General features: G+C 54.2%; 1 protein-coding gene across 1 annotated transcript in view; it reads right to left on the minus strand.

The window, feature by feature from the left end:
• TCF20 (transcription factor 20) overlaps positions 1 to 16,139 on the minus strand; it is a 92,077-nt gene that overhangs the window by 39,411 nt on the left and 36,527 nt on the right. Inside the window, 3 exon segments of the mRNA XM_043966321.1 lie at positions 4,259 to 4,498; positions 4,500 to 5,368; positions 5,371 to 10,006. Coding sequence (XP_043822256.1) covers positions 4,259 to 4,498; positions 4,500 to 5,368; positions 5,371 to 9,970 — 5,709 coding nt within the window. The 5' untranslated portion in view covers positions 9,971 to 10,006.

Raw genomic sequence — 16,139 nt, forward strand, 5'->3', positions numbered from 1 at the left:
CACATGAAGAATCTGCTGCCAAATCTCCTCGCTTCTACCTTCCCCAAATCTCTGACACGTCTCCTTCTCTCTCCTGCGACACGACCAGCTTCAGGGTGCCAGCCCTCATCTCCTGCTGGGGGTCTCCCAACTCCCCCCCATTGCCTGCATTGTTCAGCCTCCTGGCCTCCCCTCCTGGCCTCTCCACCCTGCTAGTATCTTCCCCGAGATAATCTCTTACTCACACAAGCTATAACTTGTCTTTGCACCATAATTTGCACATTGTCTCACTCCTTTGAATGGGAGTTTTTTGAAGGCAGGTTTTTGCTTTCTTTGTATCTGCAGTGCTTCATGGAGTGCTGGGCACACAGGGATCACTTAATAAATGCCTGTTAAATGACTGATGCTGGAATCTCAGTTTTCTTCTCTGTAAATGGGGACCATATTTATGCTGCCTTCCCAGACAAGTGAAGAGATGAGTCCAGAGGGAGAGTTAGTCAGCATCTGAAGTGAATCTGCACTTGGGTCTTCCTGACCCCAGATTCAGCACAGATTAATGGGTGGAAAGTGCTCTGTCGGTCACTCTTAAGTTCCCAAACCCCTTTCTTGGCTATAAAGGTAATGTTGGGCCAAGAGATGAATGAAACCTGCTTTCCTCAGCCTCAGCCTCCCACCTCCACTGGCAGCCCTGAAGAGACATGCCCTCCCCCAGCACTGTTCCATCAAGGGCCCCAAGTGTAAGACAGCCCAAAAGGCAAGCCCTCAGACTCACCGAATCCAACCAGGCAAGCTGTGGGGAAGGTCTGGAAGGATCCTCTCCCCTCACAGTCCTGAGAAGACAGACCTCCTCCCCCAAGCATTCAGCAGGAGACCCCAGAGCCCTCTGTAATGACTCTGGGACTGACTGCTGCCTAGGGGTCAACGAGGAGCTGCTCACTCCCTCAGAAGTCATCATGCTTTATGTTGGAACATCATGCTTGTCAAAACACCTGATAAATACACAGGCAGAAATGGATCTCTAATGAAATTTATGTGGCCCTATCCTGGATGATAGAATTGAGAACAAGTTCATTAAGTAGATGAAAATAAATTGTATGTGCCTGCTAACACCTTGGAAGATAAAACACAATTCAAAGTGACCTTGACAAATGGTGTCTCCACAACAAGGTGAGGTTCCGCAGGGAAAGGAGAAGAGAGTGCCGAGATGGAAAGCTGGAAGGGACATCAGGTTGTGGTCACCTGCCTCCTCCCCCCAATTTTACACAAGAACAAATAGCCTGGCAGCTATTGAGTGTCTACTGTGTGCAGAATGCTTAAAGGGAGAAACTGAGCCACAGAACCACCAGAGACACCTACTCTCCACAGACGAGAGCCAAAGGCCCAGGCAGCTCAAGTCACTCCTCAGCAAATTAAAGAAAGAGCAGCAAGCTGTGCGTGCGCACACATGCAGACACACACACATGCAGACACACACGCACATGCATATGCAGATACAGGCACACAAGATACACACCCAATAGGAGACTCCCAGATTCATGCAGGAATTCTTTTTCTGACTGTGAAGAATATTTAAAAGGGCTCCTTTTACTTGGTGTTTTAAGTTCAGAAGTAAAAGGCAACAGCAGCCCCCACCCTCAGGCCCGGAGAACTGGCCCTCCCTTGCAGCAGGCCTTCAAGTGCGCCAGGCAGCAGCATCAGCGATCATTCCAGGGAAGCCTGAACTTCTCTGGGTGGGCACACATTCCCCGCCAACACCCCCTCATCTGACGATATCCAAGGCCTACTGAAATACAGGGGGAAGTGGATTTTTAAAAACATAATAACTTCCCATCAGTGTTTTTCTTGACCGCCAAGTAAGACCAGCTTCCCAGCCAGTGGGTTCTCAATCCAGTAAGTGAGAACGGGCCACGGAGGGAAGCAGGCACTCGGGGTCACCACAGGGGTCACTGGACTTTTGAAAGACTCTGTGGGCTGATGAGCCACTGCCAGTGAAGTAGACACAGGAGAAGCCCCCTCACACCCATTTTACAGATGGGAACATAGCCGAAATGCTCATGTGCCTGGGAGCAAAGAACCAGGCATAACTTTCCTGATGCCAAGCTCACCATTCTTTGTACCATATGCCCCAATCCTCCTGCAAGTGAATGAAATGGGCCGTGTAATCACCTGGGCCAAATTTAAGATCTCCTCGAAAATAAAAAAAACCTGGAGAAGCCAAGAAATAGAAATGGGCACTCCAACTCTACAGGTCCAGATTAAGGCTTAACTGCAGGGGCAGCTAGATAAAGCACTGGCCCTGGAGTCAGGAGGACCTGAGTTCAAATTCAGCCTCAGACACTTGACACTTACTAGCTGTGTGACCCTGGGCAAGTCACTTAATCCTCATTGCCCCACAACCCCCCCCCCCCCAAACACAACAAAACAAAAAGGCTTAACTGCACTCCCTTCATTTCTTCCACAGTGAAATCAGGTCACAATTACCTTTCCTTCCTACCCCACAGCAGTATCTGGCCAGACAAAAACTGCCCTGCTGTAGTGCAGCTATCAAAGCGCATGGACCAAGGGAACAAGAGTGAGGAAGATGAGCTGGTCCCAAGGTCCGGAAGAGGCCCGAGCCGTCTGGGGGCAGGGGGAGGCTCCCAGTGGAGGCCCAAAGCCTGACCCGCAAACACACCATCTAGCTGTTCCTCAAAGGAACTGGAGGAGACAATTCATGCTACCTGTGCAGTGACCAGTCTGAAGGCCAATGCCTCCTGGAGCAGGCACACTGTTTGGGAAGACCTTCTCAGCTGGGGAAATAAAGTCCTGGAAGGATCGGTTCAGTGAGTCCTCAGAGGCCACACCAAGAGAAGGGAGCTCCAGTAGGCAGGGCTGAGCCATGGGACCTCCAAGTTAAGGGTGCAGAGCCCAAAGGGAGGCCACCGACATGACCTCCCTGAGGACCTCTTTGCATGAAGTATTCAGCAGTTCTGAACCCCCAAATTCCTGCGTGTGCGAGGGCATGCACCTACACACACAGACATCTATACAAAACTTCTGGGACAGGCCAGACTTCTGAATTCACTGGTATAGGAACAGGGAACTCCTACGGAGGGAACAGCTTTGACCAGTGAAGAGCCAGGTCTCCTAATGGACCTCAGTAGCTCAGCCATGGAAAAACCAAGCATTTATTAAGCACCAATTGTGTGCCAAGCACCATGCCAGGCACCAGGAACCCAAAGACAAAAACAGAACAACTGCCCAAGGAGCTCACATCTGAGCTAGAGAAACAACAGCATACAACCTAAAAGTGATCTGGGGGAGGGGAGGGCTGAGGGAGGCACTGACAGATGAAGAGACCAAGACAAGCCTCCTGTCAAAGGTGATCTGTGCAGAAAGTGGAGGGGAGGACAGCACTCCAGGCCTGGGGGCACAGGAAAGGGCGTGGGGGGAGTCACCTGTCTGAGTGACAAGAACAAGGGGAAATATCCAAGTGACCACCAGGGAGAAATCGAAGGAACACGGTCTCGGCCCACAGAGCCAGAGGTGGACACCGGACACCCAGGCACTCATGTTCGCTAGTGAAGATGGTGACGTGGCCCTTGGCTCAGGACAGACCAGGCCATTACACAGATGGAGGACTGCATCAAGCTAACTGAACGTGCAGGGCCTGATGAGGTCAGGGAAAAGAAATTCATCAGAGTAAAACGAGGGGCAGCTGGGTGGTGCAGTGGATTAGAGTGCCATCCCTGAAGTCAGGGGGACTTGAGTTCAAATCGGGCCTCAGACAATTGACACTTACTACTTGTGTGACCCTGGGCAAGTCACTTAACCCCAACTGTCTCACCCAAACAAACAAAAACCAGTAAAGTAAAACCAAAAGTTCTTTCCCCACTCAAGACATTTTCAGCAAAACAACAGCAATCACACAGTGGGGAGAGCCCTGGGACAGGCAGACCCAGCCACAGGCTACTAGGGTGGTTCAGGTGTGAGGTGTGTGCCTCCATTTGGCAGAGATGCTGATGGGGAAGGGGCATCACTTCTCCCAAACCTGCCATCACCCGTCCTGAACTCTGCACTCCCCTAGGAGCTCAACTGGAAAGAGGAAGAGCTATCGGCTCTCCAAAGCAAACCCTGAGCCTGGAGGTCTGCAGACTATGAGGAAGGAATCAGCCAAGTATGGCTCTTGAGAGAAAATGGAGACAGAGAAAGAGAAGGAGCTGCCTGGCCAAGGTCAGGGAGGGGCACGCAAAGCAAAAGTCGCGGGAAGCAGCAGAGCCGCCGGCCTTCTCCTACTCACCATTTCTCTGGCTATTTCCAAGGCTTCCTGCAGCCCGTAGAGCCTGCCACAGACCAGGTAGATGCCGTTGGCCCAGAGAACACAGCCCTCGTGGACCCAAAGTTCATTACTGTCTAGAGGTAGCTCAGGAATGTGTAGCTCCAGCTCAGGGCCTGCGCCTTCTGACGCGGGCCCCGCGGGCTTTGAGTCCGAAGGAGTCTTTTCACTGGGGCCGCTGCCGCCCTCTGCGGTAGCCTTTTTTACAAGGGATCCCCCGGGAAAGGGAGCGCGGGGTGCCGCCACAGTCCTCAGAGCGGTGTCGTCTCTTAAACCTGGGGTGGGTGGCCAGACTGCGCTGCTCCTTCTGCTCCTTTGGCTGCGGGGTTGGTGGTGGCTGTTGTGGCTGCTGCGGCTGTGGCTGCTGCTGCTGCGACTGCTGCTCTTCCTCCTCCTCCTCCTCTTCCTCCTCCTCCGTGTCCGTCTTGGAACAGCCGTTGGAAGCACTTTTGTGCCGTACCTTTACTTTGTTCTGCATTTCTGTGGCTCTCTTGGGAGGCGGGTTCTTGGGGAGGGTGGCTGCGTAATCTTGAGGGTAAAAGGGACCAAAGAGGTCGCCCATATTCCGATAGCTGGCCCACTTACCACAGAGGCAGCAGACCAGGTGCCCCAGCACGGCAGACTCGGTCACCACGGGGCCCTGAAGGACGAAGGAGGACGAGGGGAGCACCTTGCTTTCCGCGCTGCTGGGCGGAGGGGTCAGTGAGCGCTGGCCCTTCCGGCCCTTTGCCAGCTTGCTCTGTTCCTCTTCCTCAGCATTGATGATTGTGCAAACCGCCCCCATCTCACACTTGTTCACTACGTGAATGTACGGGAAAAAGGACTTATTCTTGGCGTCGGTTTTATCCAGCGATTGGGTGGCGTACTTTAGCTTGATCTCCGGTTCCTGTGGCTCGACGATCGGAACGGCCTGCTTTGTTTTCCGTTTTCTGGGCTGGGCCCCAGGTTTCCTCCTCTCCCTCCTCTGCCGCTGTTTTTTGGGCTTGGGCTCCCCATCCCCAGAACCTTCTGTGCCCTGCGTTGGGGGGGGAGGTGGAGGTGGGGGCTGCTGCTTCTTTTGTTTATTCACACTTCGATGGGTCTCCCCTTCTTCTTTCCTGATGGGAAATAGCCTTTTGGGGGGAAACACTCTTGTTTGGGTGAAACAGTTACCGCCTCTCCCTCTTTTTCCTCAGACTTGTTATTTGGCTCAGGAGTTGAGATGCCTGCAGGTGAGACACCTTGGGAGTCAGGGAAGCTTAAAGGTCCACTTCCTGCCAGAGACCCATCAGGTCTCGCTTGGCTACCAATGGGCTTCTGTGAGGCTGGGGGGGCCATGGCCCCAGGGGCATCTTTCCCAGCACTCCCAGGTTCTGGAGGGATCTCCTTCTTCACTTTGTCCTCCCCACCACTGCGCCAGTCTTCGGAGGAGCGAGGGAGAGGAGTTTCACTGTTTGAATCCTGGCCTGTGGGGCCACTGACATCAGAGGCGGCCACCTCTCCTTTCCTTTTCTCCGCGTCAGCTTCGTGAACACTGGTGCTCCCGCCTTCCTGAGGGCCACTCTTCAAGGCCAGGATATCATCCAGGGTGACTGTGTCTGCTCCAGCTTCAGCACTGCTGGATGGGGCGCTCCTCCGGATGTTGGGGGAGGTGATCTTCTGAACAATGGCTTCCAGTTTCAGCCCCCGTCCCTTTCGGGGCGGGAGTATTTTGGTCTTGGTCGGGCTTGTGAGGCTAACGGCAGGGCAGCTTCTATTGTCAGGGCTTGAAAGGTCCTTGAAGGACTCCCTTTTGGGGAGAGATTTAACATCCTGATTATGAGACACGTGGGCATAGGAATTGAGCGCTTTATCGGGCCCTTCTTTTGAGGGAGGAAGCAATCGTCCTTTGTCATCGGGGCTATTGTTCTTGCCCTCCTGGGACTGCCTTTTACTGGGGATGGGAGAGATGAAGGAGCGGACCCGCCTCCGCATAATTAACGGGTTTTGGGGGGACTGGTCTTCTTGCCCCGGGAGTCTCAGCATCACATTACCAGGCTTGGATGACTGTGCAGACTCGGCTAGCCCGTGGCCATCGGTCTCATGGGGAGGACCGTACCTTTTCTGGTTGGACATGCCCGGGGGGCCGCTACTCTTGGCTGGAGAGGTCTGTCGGGAGAGGTCCCAACAAGACTCCTGCTGTAGTTTCTGGGGACCATGCTTGAGATCAATGCCCTTGTTGGAAGGAATGCCATCGTTCGCCATGAGGCATCGACCTGAGTCCTGATTCCCCGGATCGTGGTAAGAAGTGGGTGGGCCGTACATCATGCCATCCTTGTCATTCTTCAAAGGACTCCTTACTCTGTCGAGAAACTGCTGCTGCCTGGGGCTCTTGCGTGGTCCCTCCGCTCTGTGCTGGGCCGCAGCGATCACCCCCTGAGCAGAGCTGCCACCCCAGTCTTTGTAGTCCTCCTGTTGCTGGTACAGCTGCCTTTTGTAATGGAGCTGAGAGTTCAAGCCGGGGTTGGGGTCCCCGTAAGCATGAGGTCGGGTATTGGGGTGATAGGGAGAAGAGAGGCTTTCAGAGTTGGGGGAGAAGGGCGCGTGCAAGGAGCTCCTGTTGGCCCTCTCGAATGCCACATGTGGGTTCAGGTGGTGGGGATCCCCCCCGGGCCCTCGACTACGGCCGGGAGACATCTTCAGTTTCTCTGCCAGATCGTGATACTGAGAAGATGAACGGCCTCGCATGCCTTCTCTGCCTCCCATTCTGCCGGGCACTCGTCTCATCGGGCTGGGCCTGCTGTCCTGCTGGGAGCCGTACTCTGAGAGAGAGTCGTGAGTTGCGGCTCCTGGACTGGCATTGCCACGGTAGGATTCGTGCTTGATGCCAGTCGGATGGCAATGGTCACCAGATTTCTTGCTGTTGAGGCCGGCTTGGGACTTGGACTGTTCGAAATCTTCCTCTTTTATCTGCCCACTCTGGGACTTCAGTTTTGTTTCCATGGACACCAAACCACCTGGAAGGATGACCGACTGGCCTAAGCTTGGATTGAGACGTTCGTTCCTGCCCATCCGGGCATCGGCACCCATATGTCCCAAAGTGTGGGCCCCCGGGTCCCGGACCAACTGTCGCAACGGTGATATATCACAGATCACTGACCTCCGTTCTGAAAGGCCTCCCCCAGGCTCATGGGCTGACGACTGAGCCTCCATTTCAAACTTCCTGGGGATTGGATAGTCAGCCAGATTGATCTGCTTCATATCAGGGGCGGAGCTGCCCGACTTCCTCTCCCAGGGGCCCCAGTGGGGGTTTTCCAGGAGGGACCCAATGCTTTTATTTAGGAGGCCCCTGCTAGCTAATTCGTTCGTCTGGCTGATCAAGACATTGGGCCTCATGGCTCCTTCCAGGCCTCCTGTCATTCCCTGATGGTCCTGTGCGTTCCTGGAATACCTCCTATCAGGGTGGTGGTGGTAACCCTGGAGGACTTCTTGCAGGAGGCTGGGAAACTTCTCATTTCGCCCCTTCCGTTCGCCGTGACCAGCAAAATCCCCTTTGTCTTGTCCTGCAGGATACTGAGGAAAGCCACCCGCGTTTCTCTGCACGGCGGACCCCAAGCTGTCTTTGTAACTATAGCGCAGGCTCCCAGGAGACTTGCTGGGCTCTGTTCTGTTGGTGAAGCCCGAGCCAAGAGAATGACCCGCCTGGCCGTTTCCTTCTCCGTTGTGGTTGGTGCTGCTATCTCCGCTCTTGGTGCCTTTGTTCCCTGCTTGGGGCTCCGGTTGGGGCAGTGCTCCATGGCCAGTGTCCTTTGCACCGCCGGTACTCGGTGGCGCTTGGGTTACGGTGGGATCTTCGTCCGGGGAGCCTTTTTCCAGGCCACCTGTCTTTTCTCCTCTACCTGACATGGCTTCTCGGGAGACAATGACCCCTATCGCTTTCTCGTTTCCTTTTGGGTTGGTATCTGTTGACGACAGAGTTTCTTTGTCGTCTGGTGAGGTGGCGTCATCCCTCACTGTGGGACTGGCACTGAGCTTGGGGGGGTCATTCTGGGAGCCCTGCGGGGGTGAAGGGTTGGCTTTTTCGGAGGGCCCACCCTTGTAGGTTGTGTCTGAGCTGGTGCTCTGACCACTCAGCTGCCTCACCCTCTCGCCAGGATCCTCCGAACTACTGGAGCAGCCTCCGTCCAGCGACTCGGCCAGGGGCGATTTCAGCTGCTCCTCAGGCTGAGAAGAGCCTTCTGAGTTGGTGCAGCTGTCGGCTTTCTTGGAAGAGGACGACGACCTTTTGGAGGTCTTCTTCTGGGGGGCCAAGGCGTCAGAGAGCAGCATGTGCTGGACCGTGTTGGGCAGGTTGGCCACTTGGGTGCTCAGGGCGCTCAGGCTGCTGAGCCCGGGGTCTGTGAGCCGCTTCTCCGGCATCCCTTCCACTGCGAAGCCTTTAAAGCCTGCTGTGTGCGAGTTAGGACTGGGCAGCATGGAGGGAGTGGGGCTGAGCTGAGGCATCATCTGCAGGAGGCGGTTCCGAGAACCCACGCTCATACTGGCCTGCCCACACTGCAGGTTCTCCCCGCTCTGCATCAGAGGAGAAGGGGTGGAGCTGCAGCTCGGAGACTGAACCACGGAGGCCGCGGGGGACGGGTTGGAGATGGGGCTGAAGTTCTGGTGGAACTGCATGGGCGACCTCACGGGCACTTCGGGCTGGTTGTACTGTCCCACCTGGCTCTGCATGGAGAGCTTCGGGGCGGCATTTCCGTAGGGCAGTGCGTGCTGGGGGGGAGGGTGCTGCTGCTGGCCTCCCTGGGGGAGCTTGGACTGCTCGAAGTTTTTCATGGAGGGAGTCTGGTAATTATAGTTCGACTGCGTTCCATAAGCCTGGGCTCCCGAGCCCACCGTGTGCCCTTCATACTGGGAGCTGGTGTTCACACTGTAACTACTGTCATAGTTCTGCCCGGACTGGCTAAAGCGCTGGGGGGAGGGGAAGGAGGAGGAGGAAGCAGCCGCCGCCGAGGCCTGGTAGTGTTGGCCAAACTGCCCCACGCGGAGCTGGTAGCCAGCACTGGAGGAGGGCAGAGCGGATGGCCGCTGCATGGGCTGGAGGTGGGAAGAGCTGGAGGCCGCCTGGCCCGATGCCTGGGGCAGGGGCTGGTGAGACTGGTAGAGCTGCTGCCGCAGCTGCTGCACTTGCTGCTGCTGCTGCTGGCTAGAGGCCTGCTGCTGGTACTGAGCGCTCCCCGGGGAGAAGGGGCCGCTGTAGTCCTGCTGATAATGAGACACCCCCCCCAGAGCCGAATGCTGTGCCTGAAACTGGCCCACATGCCCCTCGCCCCCATACTGGCTCCCGAAGCTGCTCCCTTGGGGCGGTCCGTAGCTCTGCACCGGACCCGAGGGCCTGCGCTGGGGGGGCTGCTGGCTGCCAGGGGTCACGGAGTCTTTGTTGGCGGCCATGTAGTAAAACTCCCCAGCTTCCTTCCTGAAGCCCTGGTAGTTCTGATGGCCGGAGCCCTCGCCGGCCATCGCGGCCGCTGCCGCCGTCCCACGACGCCCGCCGCCTCCACTGCTGCCGCCGCCCCCACCCCCCCCTCCTCCCCCAGCAAAGTTCTGGAACATCTGGGCCTGCTGCCGGGGGCTGAACTCTTCTAGCCGGGATGAAGCGTGCACCTCCTGGGGGTAGCTCTGCTGGTTTCCGTGGTAACTGCTTTGCTCCCGAAAGGACTGCATACTGCTCAGCGGCAGAGCGGCAGGCCAGGAGCCCTCCTAGAAGGGAAGGAACAGAAAAGAACAAAAGTTAGGGAAGCTTCAACTACGGGGAATGTGACCACGGGGAACTGAAATTCACATAAACTCAAAACCCCTTTTAAGCAAATGTCTGGTTTTGCCTCATTTCATTTGCTTGTCCATTCTCTACTGGAAAAGTGACAAGCAATGAAAGGGGTGTGTGAGATATCTCTGGGCTAGCAGTGTCAAGGAAAAGGTTCAAAACCATGTTAGGGGATGAGAGGCCCTGAGGGCGGCGGAGGGTTCCTAAGGACCCCGACATCCCCACCCTCCCTCTCCTCAGACCCCCCTCTATTCAGTCAGGCCCCCAAAGGGTGTGTAGGGGCGCCTGCATCCACTGTGCTTACTCCTTTGCTGCTATCTGATCCCCGAGCCTCTTGCCTGAGAAAGCTGCTCTCAGATGTCTCTGAAATGAATAAACCTCCCCCATGCTTCATATTCCTGGGAAGTGCTCATGGCAAATTAAAGAACCCCCCAAGGCCCAGGCCAGAGTCACAGAGCCAGGTTCTCTCAAGAGTAGGGGGCGGGGGACGGGCATGACCGTGACCCCTGAGCCAGCCCTCTCTCCTCACTGCCATTCCCAATGTGGAGCAGTCACGTGACTCCAAAGGAGGGCATTTCGGAGCCGCTGCTTCTCTCACCACACATCCTGACTGGAGAAGTTGGACAGTTTTGTGTTATGCTCAAAATAAGTTTGATTTTCTACCTCCAAAAGCCACCCTTCATGACTGTGCAATACTAATCTTCTAAGAACTGGAACCAAGATGGCATGGCCTCTTTCCAAACAATGCACCTTCTCTTCTATTTAAAGGGATCTGCACAAGGCCTTTAGTGCTGTGGTTGGAAGAGGTTAAAGCGGGCACAGACTCCCCTCTTTCGCTTCCCATTGTCCTAATCTGGGTTCTCCTCACGGCACTTGGCACAGTGCCTTTGCACAGAGTGGCACTTTAATAAACGTCCAAGTGAAGTAACCAGTCAGCACCAACACACACCCTTAACCTTGGGACCAGAACGTGTCCCAACTAGGCCTTGGCTCTCCCCATACCCTGCTCTCTTGCAAGACGCCGGCTACACTGGCCTTTTTTTTTTTTTTTTTTTTGCGGGGCAATGGGGGTTAAGTGACTTGCCCAGGGTCACACAGCTAGGAAGTGTCAAGTGTCTGAGGCCAGATTTGAACTCAGGTACTCCTGAATCCAGGGCCGGTGCTTTATCCACTGCGCCACCTAGCCGCCCCTACACTGGCCTTTTAAAGGTGTCTGTCTTATCTTTAAATTCTTTTTTACTGACTCCAGGTATAGGAGAGTCTGGCTCTCCATCTCAGCAGCCTTCAGAAGAATTAAGAGGAAAAACTGTAAAAACCCAATGGAAACAAAGCAGATTCAAGTTCTGTGCAAACAAAGCCAGGCCGCCCTCACCTTCCACAGGTGTCAAGGCGATCTGACCTTGTTATTCCCTCTGCTCCAAGCTACTACTTCTAGGAAGACTCTAAAGGCCCAGTTAGCCCTGAAAACCCTTCTCATGCTGATCCAGCCAGTTTTCCAGCCTCACTGTGTACCGCTCTCCCTGTCAGGCCCCTCTCTGGCCTCTGCAGGAGACTGCCCCTCGGGCCTGGCACCCCTCCGCCTTCAAGCATCTTGGCCCAGTGTGCTAACTCCTCAGCTGCCGGTACCCTCGCCTTCCCTAGCTACCTGGTAAGTTCTGACACCCAGTATTATGTGAAATGGGCTTGGGGATGTGCTCTTCATCTGCCTTGCTGAAGGAAAGCTCCCAGAGGGGAGCCTTTTATTCTCTGTATCTACCCAGAGTGCATGGCTAGCCTAGCACCTACTAGCACTTCAACTCCTCCAATTTTTCTGGGGTTTATTCCTCTTACAAAGAAACCAAGTTTTCTGTGTAGGCACTTATTGGAAGGTGCTCAGTTTTCCCAAGAAGGGTTACAGACAGGCAAACAGCTGGCAGCCATGAGAGGATCCTTCAAATCAAAACACACACACACACACACACACACACACACACACACACACACACACACACACACACAGCCTCAGTTTGCAAGATAAACATGTTCCCATGGGTGGATTCCAAGACTAGTACAAGGGGCCACTGTAGCTGCTAGACCTTTGTCCTCCCCCCAACCTGCTGAAAACTTGCTACATTAGGAGATGCTTTGGAAGATACAAACAGGAAAAACCCCACAGCGTCCGAGAGAAGATGTGTCCAGTGAGCACAATACAAAGTTAGGTCTTTCCTTCACCCTTGTTCTCAGGTGGTCCCAAGAGCCAGGTCAGCATTTCTCCTGCTAAATCCCAACTGGTCCACATACTTCCAGGTTTAATCCCCATTTTGAATCTAACATTCACCGTTCACCTTCTTAATGCTATGGCTGCAGTCTAAGAAACTGATCAGAGACAACTTATTAGAAAGAACAAGAACTCTGAAGACTTGAGTGTGGCCAACACGATCACCCCTGGCAACAGCAGCAGGCTGATGGGGGAGCGGGAGACATACCCATGTTCAACCCTGGCCAACGGAGACCTTTATTTGGCTTGATCAAACCCGTTTGTTACAAGGAAGGGAACAAGGGCCTCTAGCTGACAGGGAGCAGTGGTGATGAAGAAAAAGGGGGGAAAGACCCAAAGAACAACAAAACATCCCAACCCCCTGGAGGGGAACAGCAGGAAGATCCTGAGTGGTCAGAAACAAGCTCCGCCACTCGTGCTGAAATTTATCATATGATTAAGACACACTATAATACGAGCAGTTTCATGCAGAACCCCCTTTTCTGTTCTTTGTATGACAAAACATTCCTATATATTGGGGTTTGTTAAATAAAGAATAAAAAAGAAAATGTAATTTAAAAAAAATGAAGATTCTAAGGAACAGATAATGTAACAAACCTCCTTTAAGGCGAGAGGTGGAGACCTACTGGACTAGAATCCTATATACACCGTCTGATGTTTTTACTGAATTGCTTTTTTTTTAGGGTTAGAGTTAACTAATCCCTCCTCAGGAGGGGTTCAACCTGTGGCAGGGAAGTGGGAAATAACTGAGATATAATGACAAAAGGCACCATCGACATTTTTAAGAGCCTTCAGAATGAGAGGAAGTGGGTTGATGAAAAGGGGCTAATGATACAAGTGATCAGGTTCCCCTTTGGAACATGAAAAGTAATGTGGGTGGTCCACTAGCTAAGTAATTCTGTTACAGAAACAAATCTGGCCTCATCCTAAGCGCCCTTTTGCCACATACCCTGTGCTGTCAAAGAAGCCACCACCGGGTGCAGGAGAAGCAAGACACCCCCACCCGGGCTGTGGCCCCATCCCATTGGTCTAGTCTACCATCCATTGACCCTAACATTTACCCCCAAGAAGAGCTGGCGATTTTCACCCAACTCTGTGAGAGGGGAGCAAGAAGCTAGTCAGAACCCTGGGGATGGCCAATTGGAAGGGAGCCCATAGCCCACATAATCCAACAGCCTCAAACATCACTTGTGCCGGGATTACTGCACAACCCTCCCACCTGTCTCCTTCCCACCAATCCCGCGCTTCCCCCTCCCTCTCAATAATCCTGTCTAAGCATTGCAGATTAACCTTCCCAGCGCCTGCTTTCACCCTCCTCCTCCTCCCTGGCCCCATCCAAACCCACAGGGAAAGCCGTGCCTCTTGGTGGTGCTGTGCCCAGGCTGCCTCAGCCCCTGGCGTGCTGTGTTATAAGCCATCAGCACACAGGCCCGCTGCCTGGAGAGACCCAGGCTGTCGTGAACTGTGCCTCCCCTCAGATTCAGAATCAGAATCATGAGGGCTCTTCACTGACAATGAGGAGGAAACCCCCAAGGAGCCAGTCACTTCGTCGGAGGGACAGCGGAGGGATGAGGGCCCTGGCAGTGAAGCCCCCAATGAAGCCTCACGCCAAAGGCCAAGAAGTTTCCTTCTCTCTCTCTATTTTTGCAGACCTTTTCTGTGGGAAAGAGCCATCTTTTTTCATTTGAGTAACGCAAAGAAGGCAAATTCACTTGGATACCCAAGGTCTGACAGACCTCCAGCTAGTTGTCCCTAGAGGGCCTGAAGAGAAGACAGCTGAAGGCCTCTCCGCTGGCGAGAGCGGCACCCAGCCACCTGGCTTCTTAAACTGCGGGGTCTGTTAAACGCATTGTAGGGGTTGTGAAAAGCCTGGTGACAATAAAAGGTCCCGTGTATCTACTCTATCCCCCCGTATGCTCAGGGTGTACAGGGCTGTACAACGCCTGAGAAGCCCTGATCCAGAGCACGGAGGCCTGCGGGGGGTGCTGCCCCTCCTTTTCCTGATCAGGCAGAAGGCCCGGCTGCCCCCTGCCCCGCCCCCCTTCTGGTCTGCTCCCGACCAGGTCCCGCACTCCCAATTCTTGGCTGGTTCTGCTCCCCTCCCACAGCCTTTCATCTCCGATGGCTCTCATTCAGCCGCCAGCCGGGTCAAACCTTCAATCTTGGGCCTCCACACTATCAGAGTGACCTCCCCACCTCCAATCCACCCACCCTACAGGCCGGATTAATCGTTCTCAATCTGACTCCTTGGCGCAAAGATCTCTAATGGCGCTCCACTGCCTATTGGTCAGTCAGTCAGTCAGTCAGTCAGTCAGTCAGTCAGTCAGTCAGCCAACAAGCATTTGTTAAACCATCACCATGTGCCAGAGTCCAACAACGCAGCCCAGCAGCCATGGCCCAGTTTGGCCAACTTTCTCCTTTGCCTCATTTTTTCTGCCAGCAACATCTTTATACCTGGGGGCAGGGGATGGGAAGGAGAGGAAGGCGAAGCCTCAGTTTCTTCATCTATAAACCGTTTGGTGTGGCAGATCCCTGTGGCAGCCACATCTCCCAAGACCCACCAACATCAAAGTGCTACTGAACAGGTCAGTTGTTCTGTGATGGTCTCCAGGGGCAGATCTAGCTAAAATTCTATCAGATCCCCACGTTCTAGCTGCAGCCCCTTCCAACCCATCCCATGAAAATGCCTCTCAAAGTATGGTAGCACTCCCTCCTGGGGCCTGTGAGAGACCGGGCTCAGAGCAGGGCATAGCCCCAAGCATGGCTTCCTAACTGCTCACCCAGTGGCCTTTCCACCAAGCTCTGACCCCACTGTGGGCTGCTAGTCATGCCCCTGCACTCCCCCCCCCCCGGCCCCCCAAGGGTAACTAGACGCCTTCTTCCATATACCAGCAACTGTGTCAAGGGCTTTCCCATCTCTGGGGCCCCACCCCTGACCTGTTGGCCACACCTTCTGTCTCCCATGGAGTCAACAACCCTCTATCCAGTTTGCTGACCTATCACTCACCTTCACTCAATTCAGTATTTTACCCCTCCCGCTCCCTATTCCCCAAAGCTTTATCTTTGACCAGAAGCTGTGGCAGAGCTGAGAAATTACTATGAGACAAACCCACCACATTCCAATACACCCCTGGTGTTCATGGGGTTGCACCTATCCCCCAGGCTTAAACAAATCCTGAAAAAACACTCATGTCAACAAGAGGATGGAGACCACAATCCAGGCCCTGTGCCTCCACTACCAGCCAAGTATCTGCTGGACACTGATCCAGGATGGTCCTGTCCCCTTTCGGCTTAGGTCAGTATTTTTTGTACAAACACTGCCATGTTGGAAGTGCCTTGGTGTAAACATTCAGAGGACGGACAGGGCCTCCCTCCCCATGGCCACTAGTCAGCCCCATGCTACCTTCAGCAATAAAGAGGCAGCAGGGTGGGGCGGCTAGGTGGCGCAGTGGATAGAGCACGGGCCCTGGAGTCAGGAGGACCTGAGTTCAAATCCGGCCTCAGACACTTATCACTTACTAGCTGTGTGACCCTGGGCAAGTCACTTAACCGCAATTGCCTCACCAAAAAAAAAAAAAAAAAAAAGAGGTAGCAGGGAAAAGAGACTGCCTGTGACTTAATGAAATAAAGCAAGTCCGGGGCCCTCTGAAGTCAGGCTGGCACCGGGCTCTTAACCAATCTGTGTCATAGTGCCCGTCTCCAAAGAATGGTCCTACACTCTATTGGACATCCTGCCCTAGCCTCTCTGCTGACTTCCAGAGTCCATCGGCAACTGCCTGGTAGACACCTCAAACCGGATGGAACAGAGAGTC

Source organism: Dromiciops gliroides, chromosome 5, assembly GCF_019393635.1.
Source record: "Dromiciops gliroides isolate mDroGli1 chromosome 5, mDroGli1.pri, whole genome shotgun sequence".
Taxonomy (NCBI): Eukaryota; Metazoa; Chordata; class Mammalia; order Microbiotheria; family Microbiotheriidae; genus Dromiciops; species Dromiciops gliroides.